A 21,115-nucleotide genomic window follows, 5' to 3' on the forward strand; every position below is an offset into this window, starting at 1 on the left:
AAGCTGCTGGCTCCTATATGAAACCATAAAGTAGTATTTTGAATTATTTACAGACAATAAAAGATAGACTGGTTTACAGCATTATACAAAGTTACAGCAGTCCATGCAATTTATTAGGGCAAAAGCAAGCATCTTGAGGTCCTGAGACAAAAAGAAATCTTACAACTGCTCTAGTCCAGTGTTCCATGGTTAACAGATCTAATTTGAAGCCAGAGATTGTCATACATTCCTGGAGAGGATCTAACTGGCTTTTTATAGTAGGTGCTAAGCAAGTGAATGGGAGGCATTGATGGCCCAATGATCAAAAGTAAATGCGGGAGCGAGAGGCCACCAGCGCTGGACTAGCACTCGCATTTACCCAGCATCGATTACAGGGTGACTGGCGCAAGCACACAGGGAATACCGCAGAGCTCATTTAAATCATATTTACTACTAATCATTTCTGTAGCGCTACTAGACGTATGCGGCACTGTACACCAGAGCTTACAATCTAATTAGGACAGACAAACAGGACAAAGAAGGGATAAGGGAATTACTAAGGTGGGAATGATAAAACATGGGTACTGAACAAGTGAGTAAGAGTTAGGAGTTAAAAGCAGCATCTAAAAGGTGGGCTTTTTGACAAGATTTGAAGACAGTATTCCACCCATATGATCAGAGCTCTGTGCTCTCATCTTTTGGGCCGAATAGCGCCTTAGCTGTATCCCAGCTCAGAGATGGCATTAGGATTAAGGTTCTCCCCCCCCCCCCCCCCCCCCGTCTATGCCAGGCAGCCCAGGCTGTCAATGGCAGTAGGGCTGCCACTGTCAGTCCTGGGGGTCCAGTGGACTCCTAGACTCATAATGGCTGAGGCCCTGGTGGCCTAGTGCCCCTCCAAGTCCCCCGGGTATAGCAACATGGGGGCTGAAGGTCCAGCAGACCTCCAGCCCCTGACCCCTCACCCCCGAGGGCACAGGGGGACTGCAGGTCTGGTGGACTTCTAGCCCCCTTAACCTCCGATACAAAAGTAACTCTTTGGTGGCCCAGTGGGCTACATATCCCAACCCTACCACCCATTCTGGTGGTCCGGTGGGCATATAGACCCCTAACCCCCCCTCCCCCGACACAAAAAGTAACTACCTGGTGGCCCAGAGAGTTTCTGCACCACAGTGAGTCATGTGCAGGCCAGAGGGAGATGCTTCAGGTCTTTTCTTTTCTGACGGCAGCTCTCATGATAATGCAGTGCTGCCAGTGCTACATCACTGATTAAGGAGCCAAGCCAGGAGCCCTGAACTGTCCACCATAGTGCTGTGTGTCTTTCTTGCCCCTAACATCATCATCGGCATTGCTAAGCCACTACCCCCTCCAGGGTCCTGCGACTGCACTGTCAACTCTACCTGTCAGCATCCCTCTAAACCAGTGGTTCCCGCCCTGTCCTGGGAGAACCCCAGCCACTCAGGTTTTCTAGGTATCTACTATAAATATTCATGAGATTGATTTGCATAACTGCTTCCACTGCATGCAAAATTTCTCTCATGCATATCCAGAGTGAATATCCAGAAAACTTGACTGGCTGGGGTTCCCCCAGGATAGGTTTGGGAACCACTGCTCTGAAAACACATTTCTTTCAGATTGAGATGGCCTTGGCAGTACAGATTTCAGGGCTGCAGTAGTATAACTTTATATATGTTTTTGTGTGTGTTTTGTATAGATTTTATGAGTGTTCTTTTAGTACTCTACCTATATGCAGGCAGATTATAATTTTATAAAATAAAATAAATATAGTCTGTGCTGCTACCTGCCAGAATCTGGCTGGGTCATCATCATCATCATCAGAGGTAGGAGAAGAAAGAACCCGTTGTTGAGTTCAAAGCCTTTTGTTTTTTGGCCTGGTCAGTAGTGGAGGCAGAGAAAGGAGAGTTTAGGAAGAGGGACAGGATAAGCAGAGGGGCACAGAGAAGTGTCTATGGTGAAGTGTTGTTCAAAGTAGTAGGTCAAAGTACTTAAGTAAAAATAAATGTATATTTTAATACATAAGTAAAAAGTATAGTGAAAACACGTAAAAAATGTACTTAAGTGAAAGTGAAAAAAAAAAAAAGTTATTACCTAATATATAAGAAAAAGTAAAAGTACCACAACTCCAATGAATGCTAGTATTAACGTTTTATCTCAACTTTATTGCTCTATAATTCAAACCACTTTGCTTTTAGTAAAATTACATTTTTGAAACTGACAGTCACTTATGCGAGTGTCCTCATGAGTCATTAACCCAGCACAACGAAAAAGGTGTTCAACAACTGCACTAGCAAAAAGTGGATTGTTCAGTCTGATAAAAGGTTCCTTCAAATCAGATCAGGTTGCAGTTTTACTGATGTCTTCTGACTGGGTCTGCAGATGTTGATCAAGAAAATCTCTGCCACACTTGACTTCTATATAGCAAAGAATACTTTTATCATGATTGTTAGGACTAATTCTAATGCAGATGATCGTGACATCAAATTCATCACTTGCATCTTTATCTTCATTATCATTTTCATGCTGTCCAATTACAAAGGAGGCTTTCACAAAGTTAGAATCATCGTCTCTGGTTCTAACAATTTTTCATCTGATGGGAATCTTTGTTTGAATATTTTCGAGAACGTCAAATGTGTGGGAACCCTTCAGTTTTAAGGCCAGATAAACAGACTTCCCACTATCAATCCAATGGGCAGTCACCCCAGTGTAAAATTTTCCATGGGATGACCAACAGTCAGTTGTGGTAGAGACCTGTGTCTGTTCACCAAGAATTGCTCAAAGCTTCAGCTTCATTGCCACTTTAAAATAACCCAACTCATCACTGCTCTGTTTGGCTGGAAACCAGAAACCAGTTCAACATACATAGGCAACTCCACTGTTCTCATAGGCTGTGTTACCTGAACAGCAAAATGCAAGATGAGATGATCCACTGTTTGAACGACAAGGTTTGAAATAGCAAAATCCTGTTCCCGGTTTTGGTGTATCATTTGGTTTACTGTGGAATCGACATTTACATCTCGCTTCTGCTGTTAACTTTTATGTTGAACTACAAGCATCAGATGTAACCGATTAAAAGTAATAAAAGTTGGTGATATTGTTACTTAGGTAAAAGTAACAAATATTATCGTGTACTTCTTTACTTAAGTACAGTAACTAGTTACATTTACTTAGTTACTATACAACACTGCTATGGGGCAGGGTTATGTCTTGGAATAAGAAGAGTGGAGGCTAAAAGGGGAGAAAAGAAGGTAAAGGTTGGAATAGCAAGAGGAGAGGGGAGGAGAGAAGGGATGGGGTAGGGGCAAGATGAAAAGAAGAAAGTGGGGATTAAAAGGAAGGGAAAGAGAAGGTGGTGGGCAGAGATGAGAATATAGGATGGTTTCTACATTGGGAGAGAGTGGATATGGCCACAGGAGGGAAGAGAAGGTAATTGGAGGGGGGGGGGGTGAGAATGAGGTTAAGAGGACATCAGAATAATGGGCAGGGGTACATGAAAGGATGGAAGATGAGTGGGGAGAACACCACAGACGAGAGAGAGAGAGAATGAGAGGTGTTTTGTGAGGGTGTGAGGTGTGTTATGCTGTGGTCACTGAGATCCTTTTATTGTCTGGCACATTCCTATTGTAAAATGTCCACTGTGAGAGGTAAACTAGGGCCAAAGAGAGACAGACCATAGACCTGAGCCAGAATGACCACATCTGACTGAACAAGAGAGGGATTTGAGACTGCCTAATCAGAGACCGAAAGCCAGCTATAGAGGACAGCGCCTGAGAGAAGGTGTGCAATGACCAGAGAGCTCAGGGAACCCAAGTCAAGCAAGGCCCTTAGCTGCTTTTATGTGCATGAGAGTAGTGACTTAGCAATTCTGTAACTAGGAGTCTGGCACCTTAAAGCCACATGGTAGAAGCCTATTTAGTAATAGACCCTAGTTGTCTAGAATACAAGTGTAACCCAGTATCGGCATGCTTGATGTTTAGGCAGGCACGTAAATTCATTCATTCATGTATTTATATACCGCTTAAACCTAAGCAGTTTACAGTTTCATTTTACAGGTACTGGATCTGTCCCTAGTGGGCTCACAATCTAAGTAGTATATTGTACTACTGTTGTAACTGGGGCAACAGAGGGTTAGGTGACTTGCCCAGGGTTACACAGAGCTGCAGAGGGAACTGAACCTGGTTCCCCAGGACCTCAATCCATTGCCAACCATCAGGCAGCAGTGGGAATCAAACCCAGTTCCCCAGGTCCGCAACCCACTACACTAACCATTAGGCCACTCCTCCATTCAAAACTTGATATACCGCCTTTCTGTGGTTACAATCAAAGCAGTTTACATATTATATGCATGTACTTATATTGTACCTGGGGCAATGGAGGGTTAAGTGACTTGCCCAGAGTCACAAGGAGCTGCAGTGGGCACTGAATCTAGTCCCCCAGGATCAAAGTCCACTGCACTAACCACTAGGCTACTCCTCCACTCAACGTGACAGGGTACATGACTCACAAATATTCTACAGGTTACGCATTTAAATGGGAGTCCTACCTGTTCACCCATGTGTACTCCACCTTCCAACTAAGTTAAGTGGGTATTTGCAGAATAGCACATAGGTGCCCTGCTAGCATTTTAGACATGTAACAGGTGCATTAATGTGGCATCTAGGTTATAGAATTGCCCTTTAAATAATATTTCATGTAGCGAGTGTTACCCAAAAAATGTCTTTTGAAGTTGACAGTAATTAAAAGGTTTTCCTTTCTTTTGAGTTTATTAATCCACAGAGACAGGTACATCCAAGGGTCAACACGTATGAGAAGAACCACAGCAAGGAAACCATGCCCGAGTTGGAAGCAGGGAGAATTCACCTGCTGCAGCACCTCAGCAAATGAGAGCATTCACCACCGACACCTATGTATATGTTCTGGGGTACCCAACTTCTTGCATCCTTATTAACTCATAGTTCAGAGCTCTGGTAGCAGGAATAATAGTGTACCCTTACACGGTAAGGGGGGCTCCTATTTTGAGAGGAGGCACTGTTCAAGCAGACCACAGCAAGCGAACTTCAAAATTCTTTTACAAAATTAAGGATTATAATACAAAGATTTAAACTTGAATTTAAGGAAAAGGTCACTGGATTCAAAACAGTCTCTAGCAAGAGTGTTTTCTATAATACCCTGAACAGATCAGATTTGCTAAAAAATTGGCACTGCACATTCTTAATTCCGATTGCTGAATTCTAATCCTTGAATGCAGTGCAATGTTCTATTGAATACACCATAAATAAAGTTTCATCTATTTGCTGTTTTCCATCTTAGTCTCTTGTGCTAGTACATCTCATCCAGGTGGCATTATGGATTGCCCTAGCAACCTGGTGGAGGGGAGGGACTGCGAGGAGTTGTTGGCTTTTTCCCTTTGTGTCTTGTGTACCTCAGGCAAGAAAAGCCATTAACATCTTTTCTAAATACCATGCTCTAGCTTGCCTGAGGGGGACAGGCCACAAAACAAAAAACACTTAATTAAATTGGTATTTGGGTGTTACCAGGCTTGGTTTCATCTTTTGTCAAAAAAAAAACAAAAACACATCTATAAAATTACAGCATTGTGAAAAATAAGGAAAAACATAAAAGCCTGTAAACATTCACATTATTCATACAATGATAAATAAGAAATAGTATATAATTAAATCTATTACCTTAGTAAAGATCATGTCCACTGGAATTGGGGATTGATAAGTGAGACGCAAGCATTTGGAGAACAGAAATCTACCTATAAACTGGGTGCAAGAACACTAAACATGTATACTCTGGAGGAAAGGAGAAACAGGGGTGATATGATACAGACGTTCAAATATTTGAAAGGTATTAATCCGCAAATGAATCTTTTCCAGAGATGTGAAGGCGGTAGAATGAGAGGACACGAAATGAGATTGAAAGGGGGCAGACTCAGGAAAAATGTCAGGAAGTACTTTTTCACGGAGAGAGTGGTGGATACCTGGAATGCCCTCCCATGGGAGGTGGTGGAGATGAAAACGGTAACAGAATTCAAACATGCGTGGAACAAACATAAAGGAATCCTGTTCAGAAGGAATGTATCCTTGGGAGCTTAGCCGAGTTTAGGTGGCAGAGCCGGTGGTGGGAGGCGGGGCTAGTGGTTGGGAGGCAGGGATAGTGCTGGGCAGACTTATATGGTCTGTGCCAGAGCTGGTGGTGGGAGGCGGGACTGGTAGTTGGGAGGCGGGGATAGTGCTGGCCAGACTTATACGGTCTGTGCCCTGAAGAGGACAGGTACAAATCAAGGTAAGGTATACACAAAAAGTAGCACATATGAGTTTATCTTGTTGGGCAGACTGGATGGACCGTGCAGGTCTTTTTCTGCCGTCATCTACAATATTACTATGTAAACCATTCTAGAACAGAACATTCATTGCAGTGGAGCATAGCCTAAAGTTTAAAGTTCCGTTGATCATATTTAAAACAATTTTATAAAATTATTTTTACACCTGTGGCCACATTATGGACTGGATTCAGTAAACGGTGCTCAAAATTCAGCACCAGAAAAAAAAAATTGGTACTAAACAAGCTTCTATAAACAATGCGCATACTTTATAGAATCACACTTAGTGCCAATTCCTGCACCTAATTTTAGGCACCAGAATTACACCTGTTGAAACCCGGTGTAAAATGCTGGCATCGATGTTAGGCACACTAAGGCTATATTCTATAATTCTGCACATGACTTTTCAGAACTTCCCTTACATGCCCCCATGGCCACATCACCTTTTCAGTTACGTATTATAGAGTTAGACGCTGTGCCTTATAGTACTACTACTTATCCTTTCTATAGCACTACTAGACATACACAGCACTGGACATGAAAAGACAGTCTCTGCTTGACAGAACTTACAATTTAATTAGGATAGACAAACAGGACAAATAAGGGATAAGGGAATTACTAAGGTGGAATGATAAAACATGGGTACTGAACAAGTGAGTAAGGGTTAAGAGTTAAAAGCAGCATCAAAAAGGTGGGCTTTTAGCCTAGATTTGAAGATGGCCAGAGATGGAGCTTGACGTACCGGCTCAGGAAGTCTATTCCAGGCACATGGTGCAGCAAGATAAAAGGAACGGAGTCTGGAGTTACTGGTGGAGGGAAAAGGTGCAGATAAGAGAGATTTACCCAGTGAACGGAGTTCCTGGGGAGGGGTGTAGGGAGAGATAAGACTTCTACAGCAGAGGCATAAGGGTAGGGCTCCTCTCTGGTTCCTCTCAGCCCTTATGCTGTAGAAGTGTAAGCTGCAGCAGCTCTACTCAGACTTCTGACGCAGATGCTGTAGTCGAAACATGGGCCGTGTCGAGCCAAGTGAAGATTCTGAATAAAAGATTTCTTGCTTATTGTCATCTCCACGGTCTTCATTTTTCTTAAATTTTCTGTGGAGGAATTTGCTTCTGTGTTTGTTTTGTTCCCCTTAGCAACATGTGCAACTTATACACACTAGCAGCTGTCTGCATTGCAAGGTGAACTTAGCATGCCAACTTATATCTGCCATTGAGCAGGCATAAGCAGTCACACTAGCTTTGTGGTATCCTATATAATAATTTGCACCTCCAACGTTCCATGTCTGGCTGCCTGGGTTTGTAACATCTCCTGACGTCAGAGGGCGGAACAGTGGGAGGAAAGGGAACGCTGGAGGTGAGCTGACGTCAGGAGGGATGTTACGAACGGAACAGAAGCCAGCACCAGCCAGCCAGAGAACGTTCAGGTACAAATTGAGGGGAGAAGAGAATCGCGGGACATCGAGGGGAGGAAGGGAAGGGCAGAGGAGAATTGATGGGATGGGAGGACAGTAGAGGAGAGAATCGCGGGACACGGATGAGAGGGCAGGGAAGAGGAGAATCGCTGGAGATGGAGGGGAGGGCAGGGGAGAGAGAAAAAAAAAAAGCTTACATGACAGCCTTCCTAGGGTCCGTTCCATTGTTGAGGAAACGGGCATGGTTCCACTAGTTATTCTATAATGGGTTAGGTGCGTCTTAGTGTCGTCATAGAATTGGTGCCAAGCACACCCATTTGTGATGCTTTAATGTAGCTGCCAGTTTATAGAACTGCCGCATAGATGTTAAAATATGCTAATTTACATGTTTACTACAGTAATCTAGGTGCATTTACACCTGCTCAAAAGCAGGTGCAGAATGTCTATTTCAGAAACATAAATATGATTTCTGCCACTTAAAACTACCATTTTATGAAAGACACATAAGCACCTTTGTGTCTTTATCAAATTAGCAGCTAAGTGGGCACCTACTTGCCCTCTTAAACCAGGAGACCCATTTTAAAATTACCCTCCATACGATTGAAGACAGCCACCCCAATGTATTTAGTGGATTTACTGTTGAATTATGTACCCAAGAGAAATTTTAGCCATCACAGTAGTCCCTGCTTTGCTACCCTGTCACTAACTGGAACAAGGCAGTGTCCTTTACAATGTCAATGCAGGTGACTTATTTGCTTCTCTGGAAAAGACTGAAGACATTGCTATATGAAGAGGGATTAAGCAACTAAAAGCTGGATCCTGTATAGGCCACTTTTTATGTATTTATTTATTTGTTGTTGTTTTTTTTAACCTGAAAATTCTATTCTAGCTACAGTAAAAACAAATTAAAACTTCAGTTTTGCAAAGTGTATTTAAGGATATACTCCATTTATTGCTTTTTGATCGTAAGTTTTGAAAAAGATGAAACATCAAATTAAATACATATGTAAAAATCCTTATTGGAACAATGTATCCTCCACTCTGACAGATAGGCTTCTGTTTTACTATCCGCTATCCAACTGCATAAATGCTGCAACATATTTTAAAACTACTACCTTGGTTATTTTTTTTTATGATAGGACTACAAAAGAAACGTCGTCTTTGGTTTTCCTGTTGGCACAGTTTCTGCTTGCAGTTATACAACAGTAGCTTAAAATGCCAAGGCAGTCACTGAACAAAATCACTTTTGGTACTCCCCTTCCCTTTTGGTCAACCCTGCTTGTCCATCACTTGTGACGAATCTAATGCTGTAAACACTCTGTTTATGAAATTACTGGAGTCTGCAATAAGGCTAACCCCAGTTAAAAGGAACGTCACTCTTTTGTACATATTTATTCTGATCCTTGTTCAATTTGCGATGATGTTCTTGGTAGTGCAGCATACTAATAAAATAAAAAAGAATTAAAAAAAAAAAAAAAAGAATAAAACCATGTTTACTTTCCAGCAGAAGCTATCACCATAAACAAAGTTCCTGGAAAAGATACTTCGGACTGAGAAAAAGGCCAATGAACTACTGGCCCTTCTCCATTGAAAATATTCACTATCGAACCCTACTCTCTGTTTTCTATCTTTTAACCCGTTCTCAGTCCACAATAGGAACTGCCTCCTTACACCAGAATGAGCACCCACTTGGACAGAAAAAGGAGGATGCTCACAGAATCACCACATGCAGTCAAAGGGTCCTCTTGGGTGCTGCAGCCAGACAGGATCCTCCCTCCAATGACATAACTGGATGGGTTCTCCTCCAGAGATGCAGCTGCTCATCATTAGAGGATAGCCAGCCCATGGTGGAAGTAAACTTCCTTGTGTTAGTGATAGAACAGTGGCAGCACATGGCACCACTGTTCCCTCTGAGCGGGAGTCCTCCATCTGCATTGCTGCCAGCGGGTGGTGGTGCTTCAACATTGTGTTTTCAGTCGCTAGGGGCTCGAGTCTTGCAGAGCTTGTCTGTCTCTCGCTATTGAAAATGTGATAATGAAAGAGCGCCCCCCCCCCCCCCCCACTGGCAGGTCTGTAGGTGGAGGACTCCCACTCAGCTTAGAGGGAACAGTGCAAGGCACTGGTGCTTTCCCTCCCTGGCCTGATTCCCATCATGCCTATCCCTTCTGACAACCCTAGAAGGTTGATGTTCTTGATCCCAAGGTTAACAGCATCCATATTTCTAACAACAAATGGAGGTTATTCACCATCTTGTATCCAGCAGTTTGCCATGAGCTCATCTGTTTATTTTGCAGCCACAGAGTGTGCACAACCATCAACTCCTCTTCATTGCGGGGGAAATAATCCCCCTTTCAACCAACAACATTCATTTCATAAACTATAGAGATCATTAAGCAAACTCCACAACAAATCTCAGTCATTCATCACTCAGCAGGCTCAGAGGGAATGATGCACCTTAAGAAAAAAAAAAAAAAACCCCACACAAGACAGCAGCCAGCAACAAAACCCTATAAACATACCAGTTGCAATTTCTTTAAGAAACTGATGAAGACCTCACTGTTCGAAATCTGTGGATCAACAGCAACTGAAAACACAAAAAGGTACAAATGTTAAAAAGGACAAGGGAAAACAAACATTGAAAGGCTGAAGTCTGTCAATAATGTGAAGTATATGTCGGATGGCATCTCTTCAGCAACCATTCAAGACCATTTCATAATAAAAGGAGTTAACACACCAGCTACATTATTTTTCAGAGAATTATAGTGTCATTTAAAAAAAAAAATTGTCATGGATATTGACATATAGATGCTTTAGGCAAAACATCTAGAGCCTGTGATGTATTTTATAAATGCAGGACCAAATGTAATAGTCTAATGTAAAATTGACATCTCTCTGCCCCCCAACCAAGGCAACCTAGATGTATAACACATCAACTGTGACAAAAAAAAAAATGTATACCCAAGGGTGGCCTGTGAAGCAAATGACCCACACGAGCTCACAACCGTCATGCCCTGCTCCCAAAGAACAAGTACATAGCATCTGAAAAACTGCAATCCTGGTGTCCATTCAGTGTCCGCAGGGGAAAATCTCTAGTGTTGCCTGTGGTGGTAGTATAAAACGTATCGTGTGTGTCAAACATTTAGCACTGCCTTGGGGTGCAAAATGCATTTTTGCTCACACCTTTTTCAACAATAGCTCAACCTCTATCGGACTTACAATCTGGAGGTTTAAGTGACTTGCCCAAGAACTTAAGGAGCAGCAGTAGGATTTGAGCCAGGCACCCCTGGATGTCAAGGCCGGTGCTCTAATCACCAAGTTACTTCTCCATTCCATTCTGCAAAATTGCAAAACGTTTTGCCCTGCTCGTGATTGTGAAAGGGACCTGCTACAAAGGGGCATCCCCTATTTATACCTGAGAGAACACAGCGCTGCAATGGAAAGGGGTCTGTCTCCCAGGTGCATCCCTCACCTTCCAGTCAAGGAGAGTCTATTACCATTTGTTTGATAATTATTTTTACACTTGCACTTTTGGAGGAGAATAAGTGAATCTCTATTCCATATCTCCAAACAGGGGATATACCTTATCCTATATAATAATTTGCACCTCCAACATTCTACGTCTGGATGCCTGGGTTCGTAACATCCATACTCACTCATTGCCCCGCCCTCGTGTCAAAACGTAATGACATCAGAGGGCGGAACAATGAGAGGGACAATTTATATAGTAGATAGATTTATATAGTAGAAACTTTAAAGAAAAAAACGCAACTGGAATCCCGGGAAATAGTCGATGAGCTGAGCGCCAGGGAAAGGGGATCGCGCGCAGCATGGCGTCGGATTACCTTGCTCACCCACCGCCAGCTTGCCCAGGATGCGATCGGCCTCGCCGTACGCGTTAATGAGCGCCATGTCAAACTCAGAATGGCCGTGAGGCAGAAACTCGCGCCACAATGGGCCGTTGATGTCCAGACTCCTGCGCCGCTCAAACTCCATCGTAACCAGCAGGGTGGCGGGAAGCAGGCGAGCACGGAACTCGCCGCTGACGTCCTGACTCCTGCGCTGCATGGACTCCATCGTACCCACTCTGTCTCTCTCTCACACACACTGAAGGCAGCATCTGGGACGGCCAGCACACCAATTGCTTAGTTAGACGAGGGATTTATATATATGTGAAAATTAAGGATAACCTCTAAAAAATAAAAGGAGACAGAACACACAGAGACTGAACTCGCTCTCACACATACACTCTCACACCTTTTTTGTTTTAATCTTTTTTTTTTTTTTTTTGTGAATTTTATAGTATTTTTTTAAAGATAAACAGTACGCAGACTCCATCCATGTCTGGCATTTCTCCTCTCCCCTGCCCTCCCCTCCATCCATCCATGTCCATCCACATGTACTCTCTCTCACACACACACTTGGAGGAGAGATCGCCGGACAGTAGAGGAGGGGAGGGCAGGGGAGAATGGAGAGTTGCCGGACATGGACAGATGGAAGGGAGAATGGAGAGTTGCCGGACATGGATGGATGGAGGGGAGGGATGAGAGGAGAAATGCCGGACATGGATTGAGGGGAGGGACGAGAGGAGAAATGCTGGATATGGATGGTCTGTGTACTGATTATCTTAAAAAAAAAAAAAAAACTATAAATAAAAAAAATCACACAAAAAAAGAAAGATTAAACAATCCGTATCTCATATCCCTGGAGCATATTACTCATTATGTACCCTTCCCAATTATTACTTATCAGGACAGAACATTTCTCCTAACAGTTCCCTTAAAGACATAATCGCCATTACATGATAACCCTGCTAGCGCCCATTTCATCTGTGTGAGAAACGGGCCTTTTTTTTTTTTTTTTTTTTTACTAGTCCTATATAATAAAAAGCACCTCCAACGTTCTGAAGCTGAGAAAGTGAAGCCTTGAAGCATTCGTGCTCCTGCTGTGTCCATCTCCTGAATTGACGTAACGTACTTCCATGTACATCACACACAGCACTGACCAACCGCACGCTACCAACACGAGGCCCTGCCCCTGTCGCACTCGCCGCCACGCAGGCAGCAACGAGGTAGAAGGTGGAAGGCGGGTTTCAGTGACATCACAGCTTTGTACAGCAGGAATACTGGGAATTGTGGGCTGTGCACGCGGGGGTCACTGGCATCCCTGTGCAGTTCTTTATGACCTCACTGGTGCTACTTGCACGGGAGCGGGATGCTTTTGGCGACTGCAGGTAAGGAATGAGGTCCCAATGGCAGCCGGTCAGTGCTCCGGTCTTTGCAGGGAGTAGAGGCTGGGGTACTTACCATATGACCCGCTCGTGGAAATAGGGCCTTTGCAGTGCACTTTTATGCTGCTATTAGCATGTGATGTCAGACTTCTCTTACAGTATAAAAGTCATGGGTGTAGTGGCCAGGCTTTGTAATTGCACAAGTGTTGTGCGTCTCCAAAGCTGTGGGGTGATCCTGTGTGTACGGGGATCCGAGGCTGCTCCAGTCGCACACACTCGCACCCAGTCTCACTCTCTCTCTGTCACACACACACATACATTCACTCTCTCACACACACTCTCTCTCTCTCTCTCTCTCTCTCTCAAACATACACACTCCAAGGAAAACCTTGCTAGCGCCCATTTCATTTGTGTCAGAAACGGGCCTTTTTTTTACTAGTTCCCTATAAGTAGCAAAGGGGAAAGAAGTATTTTACTGTCCAGAGCCTATAAGAACACTGGTGGTTCTCGAATTAGATTCATAATTATTGGCAGGAAAAAAGGAAAGCACTAATAGAAAGCAGTGTGAAGAAGAAAGGTACTAGCCAGGAACTAATCAGAGGAAGAGAGTGAGGAGAACTTTGAAGCCAATGATTTTGAAACACCAGCTATAGTATACCTTCTATTATTTTGCCAATGAATAGTTATTTTGAATGATCATCTAATAAAAATGTTTACCTAAAATACTTTGGGTGGTCTTTTGCTTTCTCTGTCCACCAGGGCTCTGTACTTTATTTCTGGGGCTCTACTATATTTTTAAAAATATATTTGCAAAGCAACAGTTATCTCTATAAAGTTACTTTTTTAAGATACCCCCAGGGCTGCCCTCACTGTACCCAGCCCATCACTAGGGATCAATGTTATATTGGGCAAAATATCAGAAAGTCTCATATGTAAGGTGACCCTTTATTTCTGGCAGCCAATTAGAAAAATTAGCATTTCTTTTCTTGCCTCTTTGTCCCTACCCTTGTGGGGGGGGGGGGGGGGGGGGGGGTTGTTTTTGATATTCTTTTCTACACCTCACTTTACCTTTGAACACTAGTGCATTTGAAGTCTCTGTTTAGGGTTTAATGTAATAGTTTAGAGCACAGCTTAGTTTTTAAAAAGAAAAATATTCTGTGTGTTAATAAGCATAGAAAGCAAGGTAGATTCATTTTGTGTATATTTAAATTATTTACTAAGAAAATGTACATTTACAAAGAATATTTTGCAAAGGATCTTGCTGTTAGGAAATAAAAAAACAACAACTCGATAACTGTTTAATTACTTATCTCCAGGGGTGTGCTGGTAAATTTTTAACAACAGGCTCTTTCTCCGGACATAGCCAACTCTGCAGTTGGAAGGGCCAGGGGTGGCTGGGGGGGGGGGGGGGGGGGGGGGGGGAGCAACACGTTCCTCTCTCTCCTCCCTCCCTTCATGTGGGCACACTAGGCATACTTCGCTGGCAGCCAATAAATGGACTGCCACCACTCCCAACGTCTTGCTCTGAGCAGCATGCTGGAACTTCTCTCACATGCTCGAGAAGTCCCAGCCTGCTGCCCAGAGCTAGAAACAAGGAGTGGGGAGCAGCAGTAGTCTATTTACTTGGCTGGCAGGGCTCAGCATCCCCACCAGCAAAGTAAAAGATAATTCAGCAGGGAGCTCAAGCCCACATTTTGGGAGCCAGTTGTTAAAGTAGCCATGGAGGGCCCTACTTTAACAACCGGCTCCCAAAATTCTTAAAAACTTAACAACCGGCTCTTGCGAGCCTGTGAGAGCCTGCTACAGCACACCACTGCTTATCTCTTTAATCAGTCACTATGATTTAGTTAACAAATTGAAAGGGCCCCTCCGGCACAATAATGGTAGCATGAATCAAAGAACTGTATTGCCTTAGAAGCACAGATGTCTAAGTAAATCACAGCTCAGTCTTGAAGAGATGCTAAGTCAGTACTCACTGTTGTGATGTGGAAAACCATTTTCTTTTATATATCAAGTAGTCCACCTTTAAATCTTAAGACTATGCCCATATATCTGCCCTTCCGTAAAAAGCTGAAAACTCATTTGTTTAGCAACGTATATTGATTTCTTATTTTCTTTAAAGTCTACTTCTTTCTTAAATTTTTGTAATTTCCTTTGAACCAATGTTGTCAGGAGTTGGCAGAACATAAATACCATGTCACATCACATGACAAAACTACATTGGCAAGTCTGCTAAAAAATTGTGTGCACACTATGTTACTATTAGGCATATTTTCAAAGCACTTAGCCTTCCAAAGTTCCATAAGTAGAGAGGTGTGGTAGCCGTGTTAATCCACTCTTAAAGGTTATCAATAGAAATCAAACAAAATAAAACATGGAAAAGAAAATAAGATGATACCTTTTTCATTGGACATAAATTAATACATTTCTTGATTAGCTTTCGAAGGTTGCCCTTCTTCGTCAGATCGGAAATAAGCAAATGTGGTAGCAGATAATATATATATATATACACACAAGAAAAACATCAAAGCATTACCTCCCACTCTGTCAAAGTTCCATAGAAACCTATGGAACTTTGTAAGGCTAAGTACTTTGAAAATGAGCCCCATATGTTACTATGTTAGTGTTTCACATAAAAGCTAGCACAGCTCAATATAGAGAACAGCTATTTAAAATAAATCTGGTTTAATTAAAAAAAAAAAAAATCAGTAAATCAGTTTACAGCACAGCTTTGGTCTCCTTTGAGGAAGAAGATGTGAGGGAAGATACATATACCAGAAATAGTATTTAATGGTGATGAGTCAGAGGAACTGAAACAAATCTTGTGAACCTGGAAGATTTCATAGGGCAAACTGACTAAAGATTAGCAATCTCCTGGACTGGATGGTATATACCCCAGAGTAATGATTGATCTGCAGTTTCATTTTTTTAGTTGTATTATTAGTAATTGGTAACCTGACTTTAAAATCAAGCATAGCATCTGAAGATTGAAAGGTGGTGAATGTAACAGTAATTTTTAAAAACTCCTTTTACGCTCTGTGATGAAACAGTGGGTTTCTAAGCTTGAAAACTGTATTTCATGAAGTGTATTTCTCCTAACTGGCCAGCAGATGGCACTCGTTTTGAATTTAAAGCTGTTGCAGAAAGAGACTTCCTCTTTTCCAGTTTCAGTTTATGGAAAGGCAATCTGCAGTACCATTGTACAACTACTTTCAAAATTGATGCCCTGGGCTCTGATCGGCCATAGATTGCAAATCTAGCCTAGAGCTACTGGATTTTCCCCAGTCTCAGCCATGGGAGTGGAGAGAGAAAGATCTCTTTACTGAGGCCCATTGAGCAGTTATATTTTATAATCTGTGAACAGCTATATTTCCTGAACTCCCCAGGTACTACTACCCAGGTAGTAAACAAATGTTTAGATAGTGTTATAAATGATCCATATTCAGTTACTTGTTATTGCTTGCTGATTTCACCTTTTTCAGTTCACTGTTCAAGTTCTGTGACAATAACATTATTAGTTTATTGACTCTGCTGTCCTGGACAAAAAAATCATGGTTTGTGTTTTTGGGTCTGTGGGTGCTTTCTGGGAGCTGTGAGATGCCTGGAGTATGGTCCCAGTGTCCTGGAAATCACCGGGGAATAACCTGAGAGCGGGAGACTAGCCCAGAGGCAAGTGAGACCCAGTCAGTGGGTGGTGGGTACTAGTATAGAGCACAAGCCCAAGTGTAGGCGAGGCTAGGCAGTGCTGGGCAGACCCTTCAGGTGGCCACAGAGTAAGGTGGATGCTAGACATTTCGTGACGCTCTCTAACCTATATGTTCCATCTTTGCTTCCACCCTGTGCTGCCTATTAAAATTTTTTATTGTGTATCGTGTTGGCATTATAATGTAGCATACTATATCATATTTTGTATTGTTATTTGAATATTTTTATTGCTGTATTTATCTATTGCTTATGTTTGATTTTTTCTTTTTTTAATGTTTTTATTGATTATTGTACACTGCCTTGAATGAATTCTTTTTAAAAGGCTGTAAATAAATCCTAATAAATAAATATATAAAATAAATAAAAAGGGTTCCAGAGGTGTCCCAGAAACTATTGCAGGTAACACAACAGCAGTGCTAGAAAACAAAGTTCCAAAATGAACTACACATCCCTCTGTGCATGTGTTGACTTTGGAAGGGGCTAACCAGAAAAAAGCAGCAGAGCATGTCAATTCCCAACAAGCCCTAGAACCATAGGGCATTGCCATTTTAAAATCTTGCAAGGATCCGAGAGTCCTGGCTGGCATATTACTACTACTACTACTATAAATCACTTCTATAGCGCTACCAGTCGTATGCAGCGCTTTACAATTGAACATGAAGAAGACAGTCCCTGCTCAAAAGAGCTTACAATCTAAATCAGGACAAACAGACAGGACCAAAAAGGAGAAGGGAAGGACAGACAGAAGGACACATAAGGATAAGATAAAAGTTACAAGTCAGGAGTCGAAAGCAGCATCAAATAGGTAGGCCTTTAGCTCGGATTTGAAGGCAGCCAGGGATGGAGCTAGACGTAATGGCTCAGGAAGCCTATTCCAGGCATAAGGTGCAGCGAGATAGAAGGAGCGGAGTCTGGCATATAAGGGATGGTCAAATTACCTAAATAAGAGGAAAGATGCTCATGATAGGCTTTATGAGCCAAAGTAAGAATCTTAAATGATCAAAATGTGACTGTTAAACAATGGTATACTTTAAATGGAAGAGTTATATGATCATATTTATGAATGTTTCCTAGAATTCTCAAAGCAGTGCTCTGCAGTTTAATATTACTTTGAGTTATTCCAGCATATAATATATTCCTGCAGTCCAGACAAGAGATTAAAAGTGCAAGTTGTTTATTCATGTATTTAGCCCACTCCACTGATAACGCCCAAAACAGGTTACAAAAATACATACACAATCATGAAACAAACATACAATATATACATCAAACAAATCCTATGAAAAAATTTAGATAGTTTAACATCTCAACTAACTCAGTATCTTAAAATACAAAAAGAAATAAAATCTAAACGGAAAGGTCTTGACACTTCTGCAGAAAATTAAAAGATCGTTAATATTCCTAATTGACAGAGGAAGATTGTTCCATAGAAACGTGACAGCACAAGAGTAGGCGCTTATGAGCACACTCAAGCCTAAAAGAACTAGCAGAAGGAAGGGAAAAAGTGTCTTTTATTCAATCGACCACAAAGAATGGTGAGGAGTACAAACCAGTAACTTTTTCCAACAAATATCTTGGGGTTACTTCATGAAAATGTTAAAAGCCAGCACCAACAGTTTAGAATTGCAATATTTGTCAACAGGCAACCAGTGCAAGGATGACAAAATTGAGTAATATGACAAAACTTAGGAAAATTAAACGGAAGATGAGCTGCAGCATTTTGTACACTTTGAAGTCTTTTCAAGTTAAAAAAGCATTACAGTAATCAACATGTGTATTAATATATGTAGTGCCTCGCCATTAAGATAATGCCTTACTGCTTGGCGCCGATGCAGAACAAAAAAAAACCCCTCTCTTTGCAAGAGACACTTGATCCTGAAATTTGAGGCTATAATAAAAAATGATCCCTAGATAGCAAAAACTGTCATTTTTGGTGGGCCTTTCCACTAGTATTTGATGATCTCAAAATTGCAAAACAATGTGACAAGACATTAGCTAGAGATATTCAGTGCAGTACAAAGGGTGGTACAACCAGTAGAAATACCTCTGTATAAGTCATTGATGATAACTGCAAACGTATATAGAATTCTGGGTTCAATTTTATGGTCATACTTCCATAGGATATACACAAAGTATAGGTGGTGCAGACTGTTGGAATGTAATTGTATTTTTACATGCATTGCCTGTCACCTATTATTTCTCTGTGATTACTCTGTGACCTCTGATGTGAATTACTTAGAGAGGTCACATAGCTATGCAACTTCCTGTTGGGGGTTAGATGCAGCAGATGCAGCACATGGAGCACATGGAGCTCATGATCTCTCCTAACCTGAGAGGATCTATGGTGGTGTGAGCATCCATTACCATCTAAGCACATGGAAGGAGCTGATAATACAAATGTATAGTAATATGTATATATAAGCCTGTCTGATTATAATCTAACTACAAACTGTGAGTAAACAGATGTTTTGTTACTTCAACTTTAAAGTGACTCAGCAGTGAATTATTCAGGGGTGAATGAGAGAGAGATGAAGAAAGAAATTAACATTTCTAAAGCTGAAGCTGTGTGTACTAAAATCTGCTAATTATTTACTACAAATAATCCAACAAAAGGGTTATGGGCCCAGGGCTCAGGAATTGAAAAAGAAGAGAAATATTACCAGGCAGAAAAAAAGGCCACATTTTTCTCTTAAGTTTTAAAGGAAAGATTCAGTCTGTCTCTCTCTCCCCCCACACAGCAGACAGAAGGCTAAGAAAATGGCTGAGGGAAGAAATTCACCATTGTTCTATTCTCTCAAGGTGCCTAAATTAACTGAATTTAATTATCGGCAGTGGGAACTAAGATTCATATGTCTCCTTCGAGCAAAAAGATTAGATATATGCTTAGACCAAGACAGAACAGCTGAAAATATGGCTGAATGGGACAATGCAAACTATTATGTGAAGTGCATGCTTTTGGAAGCTCTCTCAGAGAAACAAGCCATATTAGTGGAGGGAAAAGATACACCAAAGGACATTTTATATAAACTGAGAACTATGTATGCAACTACATATGCAAAGCAGCAACCAATTTGGCTGGCAGAGTTGAATGAAACCAAATTAAGGGATAAAAGTAAATGTAATGATCACATTATGCATCTTATGTCTTCATTTCAAAAGCTAGAACTTTCTGGAATTCCCATGTGTGATGCATTGAAAAGAGCATTTCTTTTTACCTCACTATCAAAGAAGTTTGATGTTTTTAGGTCTGTAAATGAGGCCATTGAAGGGCAATCTTTTGAACAGACAACATCAAAACTAAGGCAGGAATGCATAATAAATGATTCTGAGGAGATGTGTTCTCAAAGCAAGTCAGAGAGAAATGAAACAAATTTCTTGGCAAAGAACAGAGGAAGGCGGAGCTATGGGAAAACTCCACCCAAGGGCAAGCTGATTTGCTACTCATGTGGAAAGGAGGGACATGTATCTAAATGGTGTAAGGAAACACAAAACACTCCCTCTAGCTCACCTAAGCCAATGGAACTAAAGAATTTTCAAACCAGGAAATGTATGAAGGACAAAGATAAACACAAGGGCTTTCTAATGGCAGAAAAATCTTTGACTATGGTAAATAATAATTCAAATGAAAGTACTTGGATTTTGGATTCAGGGAGCACATGCCATTTAACCAATTGTAAGAATTTCTTTCAGGAAATGTGTCCAGAGGAAGGTATTCTTAAAACTGCAAACGCAGGGACTGCTAAGATCCAAGCAAAAGGTATTGGATTCTTAAAATGCAAAGTGTCTAATGAAGTTAAAGAAATTCCTGTAAGTGATGTCTTGTATATTCCCCAAGCAGTTTGCAATATGCTTAGTGTATCTACATTAGATAAGAAGGGATTTGTGATTCATTTTGAAAATAGTAAGTGCACAATCTCTAAAAATGATGAAGTGTATGCTGAAGCTTTTATGCATAATGATGTTTATAAACTGAGCATTTCAGGTGAAGCCTCACATATGGCGCAAGTAAGGAAGAATGATGGTAAATGTAGTCTGGAAATCTGGCACCGCCGCCTGGGACATCGTGATTTTAAGGTGATCCAGGATCTTCACAGTAAGCAACTGGCCACTGGCATTCAGATAAGTGCAGATGCTGGTAAAATGGAGAAATGCATAGATTGTGTTACTCAAAAAGGTGTGAGACCCTCATTTCCTGCATACACAGGAAATAGGAGTAATAAAGTGCTGGACTTAATACACAGTGACTTATGTGGACCGTTTAATATCCCATCATTGGGAAATAACAGATTTGTGCTAATATTCTTGGATGATTTCTCTAGATATTGTGTGGCCTATTTGCTGAAAGAAAAAAGTCAAGTCACAGACATGCTGAAGAAATACGTAGCCATGGTGAGCAATAAATTTGAAAGAAAACCAAAGGTTCTTCAGACCGACAATGGTGGTGAGT

At 41.6% G+C, this 21,115-nt stretch overlaps 1 protein-coding gene across 3 annotated transcripts in view; it reads right to left on the reverse strand.

Annotated features, from left to right (window-relative positions):
* Positions 1-21,115, reverse strand: part of SNX31 (sorting nexin 31) — a 128,163-nt gene that overhangs the window by 75,449 nt on the left and 31,599 nt on the right. For all 3 annotated transcript variants that reach the window (XM_030217326.1, XM_030217317.1, XM_030217333.1), the window contains one exon: positions 10,256-10,320. In XM_030217326.1, the coding sequence (XP_030073186.1) occupies positions 10,256-10,320 (65 nt within the window). The remainder of the gene's footprint in view (positions 1-10,255; positions 10,321-21,115) is intronic.

The sequence above is a fragment of the Microcaecilia unicolor genome, chromosome 1 (assembly GCF_901765095.1).
Source record: "Microcaecilia unicolor chromosome 1, aMicUni1.1, whole genome shotgun sequence".
Taxonomy (NCBI): domain Eukaryota; kingdom Metazoa; phylum Chordata; class Amphibia; order Gymnophiona; family Siphonopidae; genus Microcaecilia; species Microcaecilia unicolor.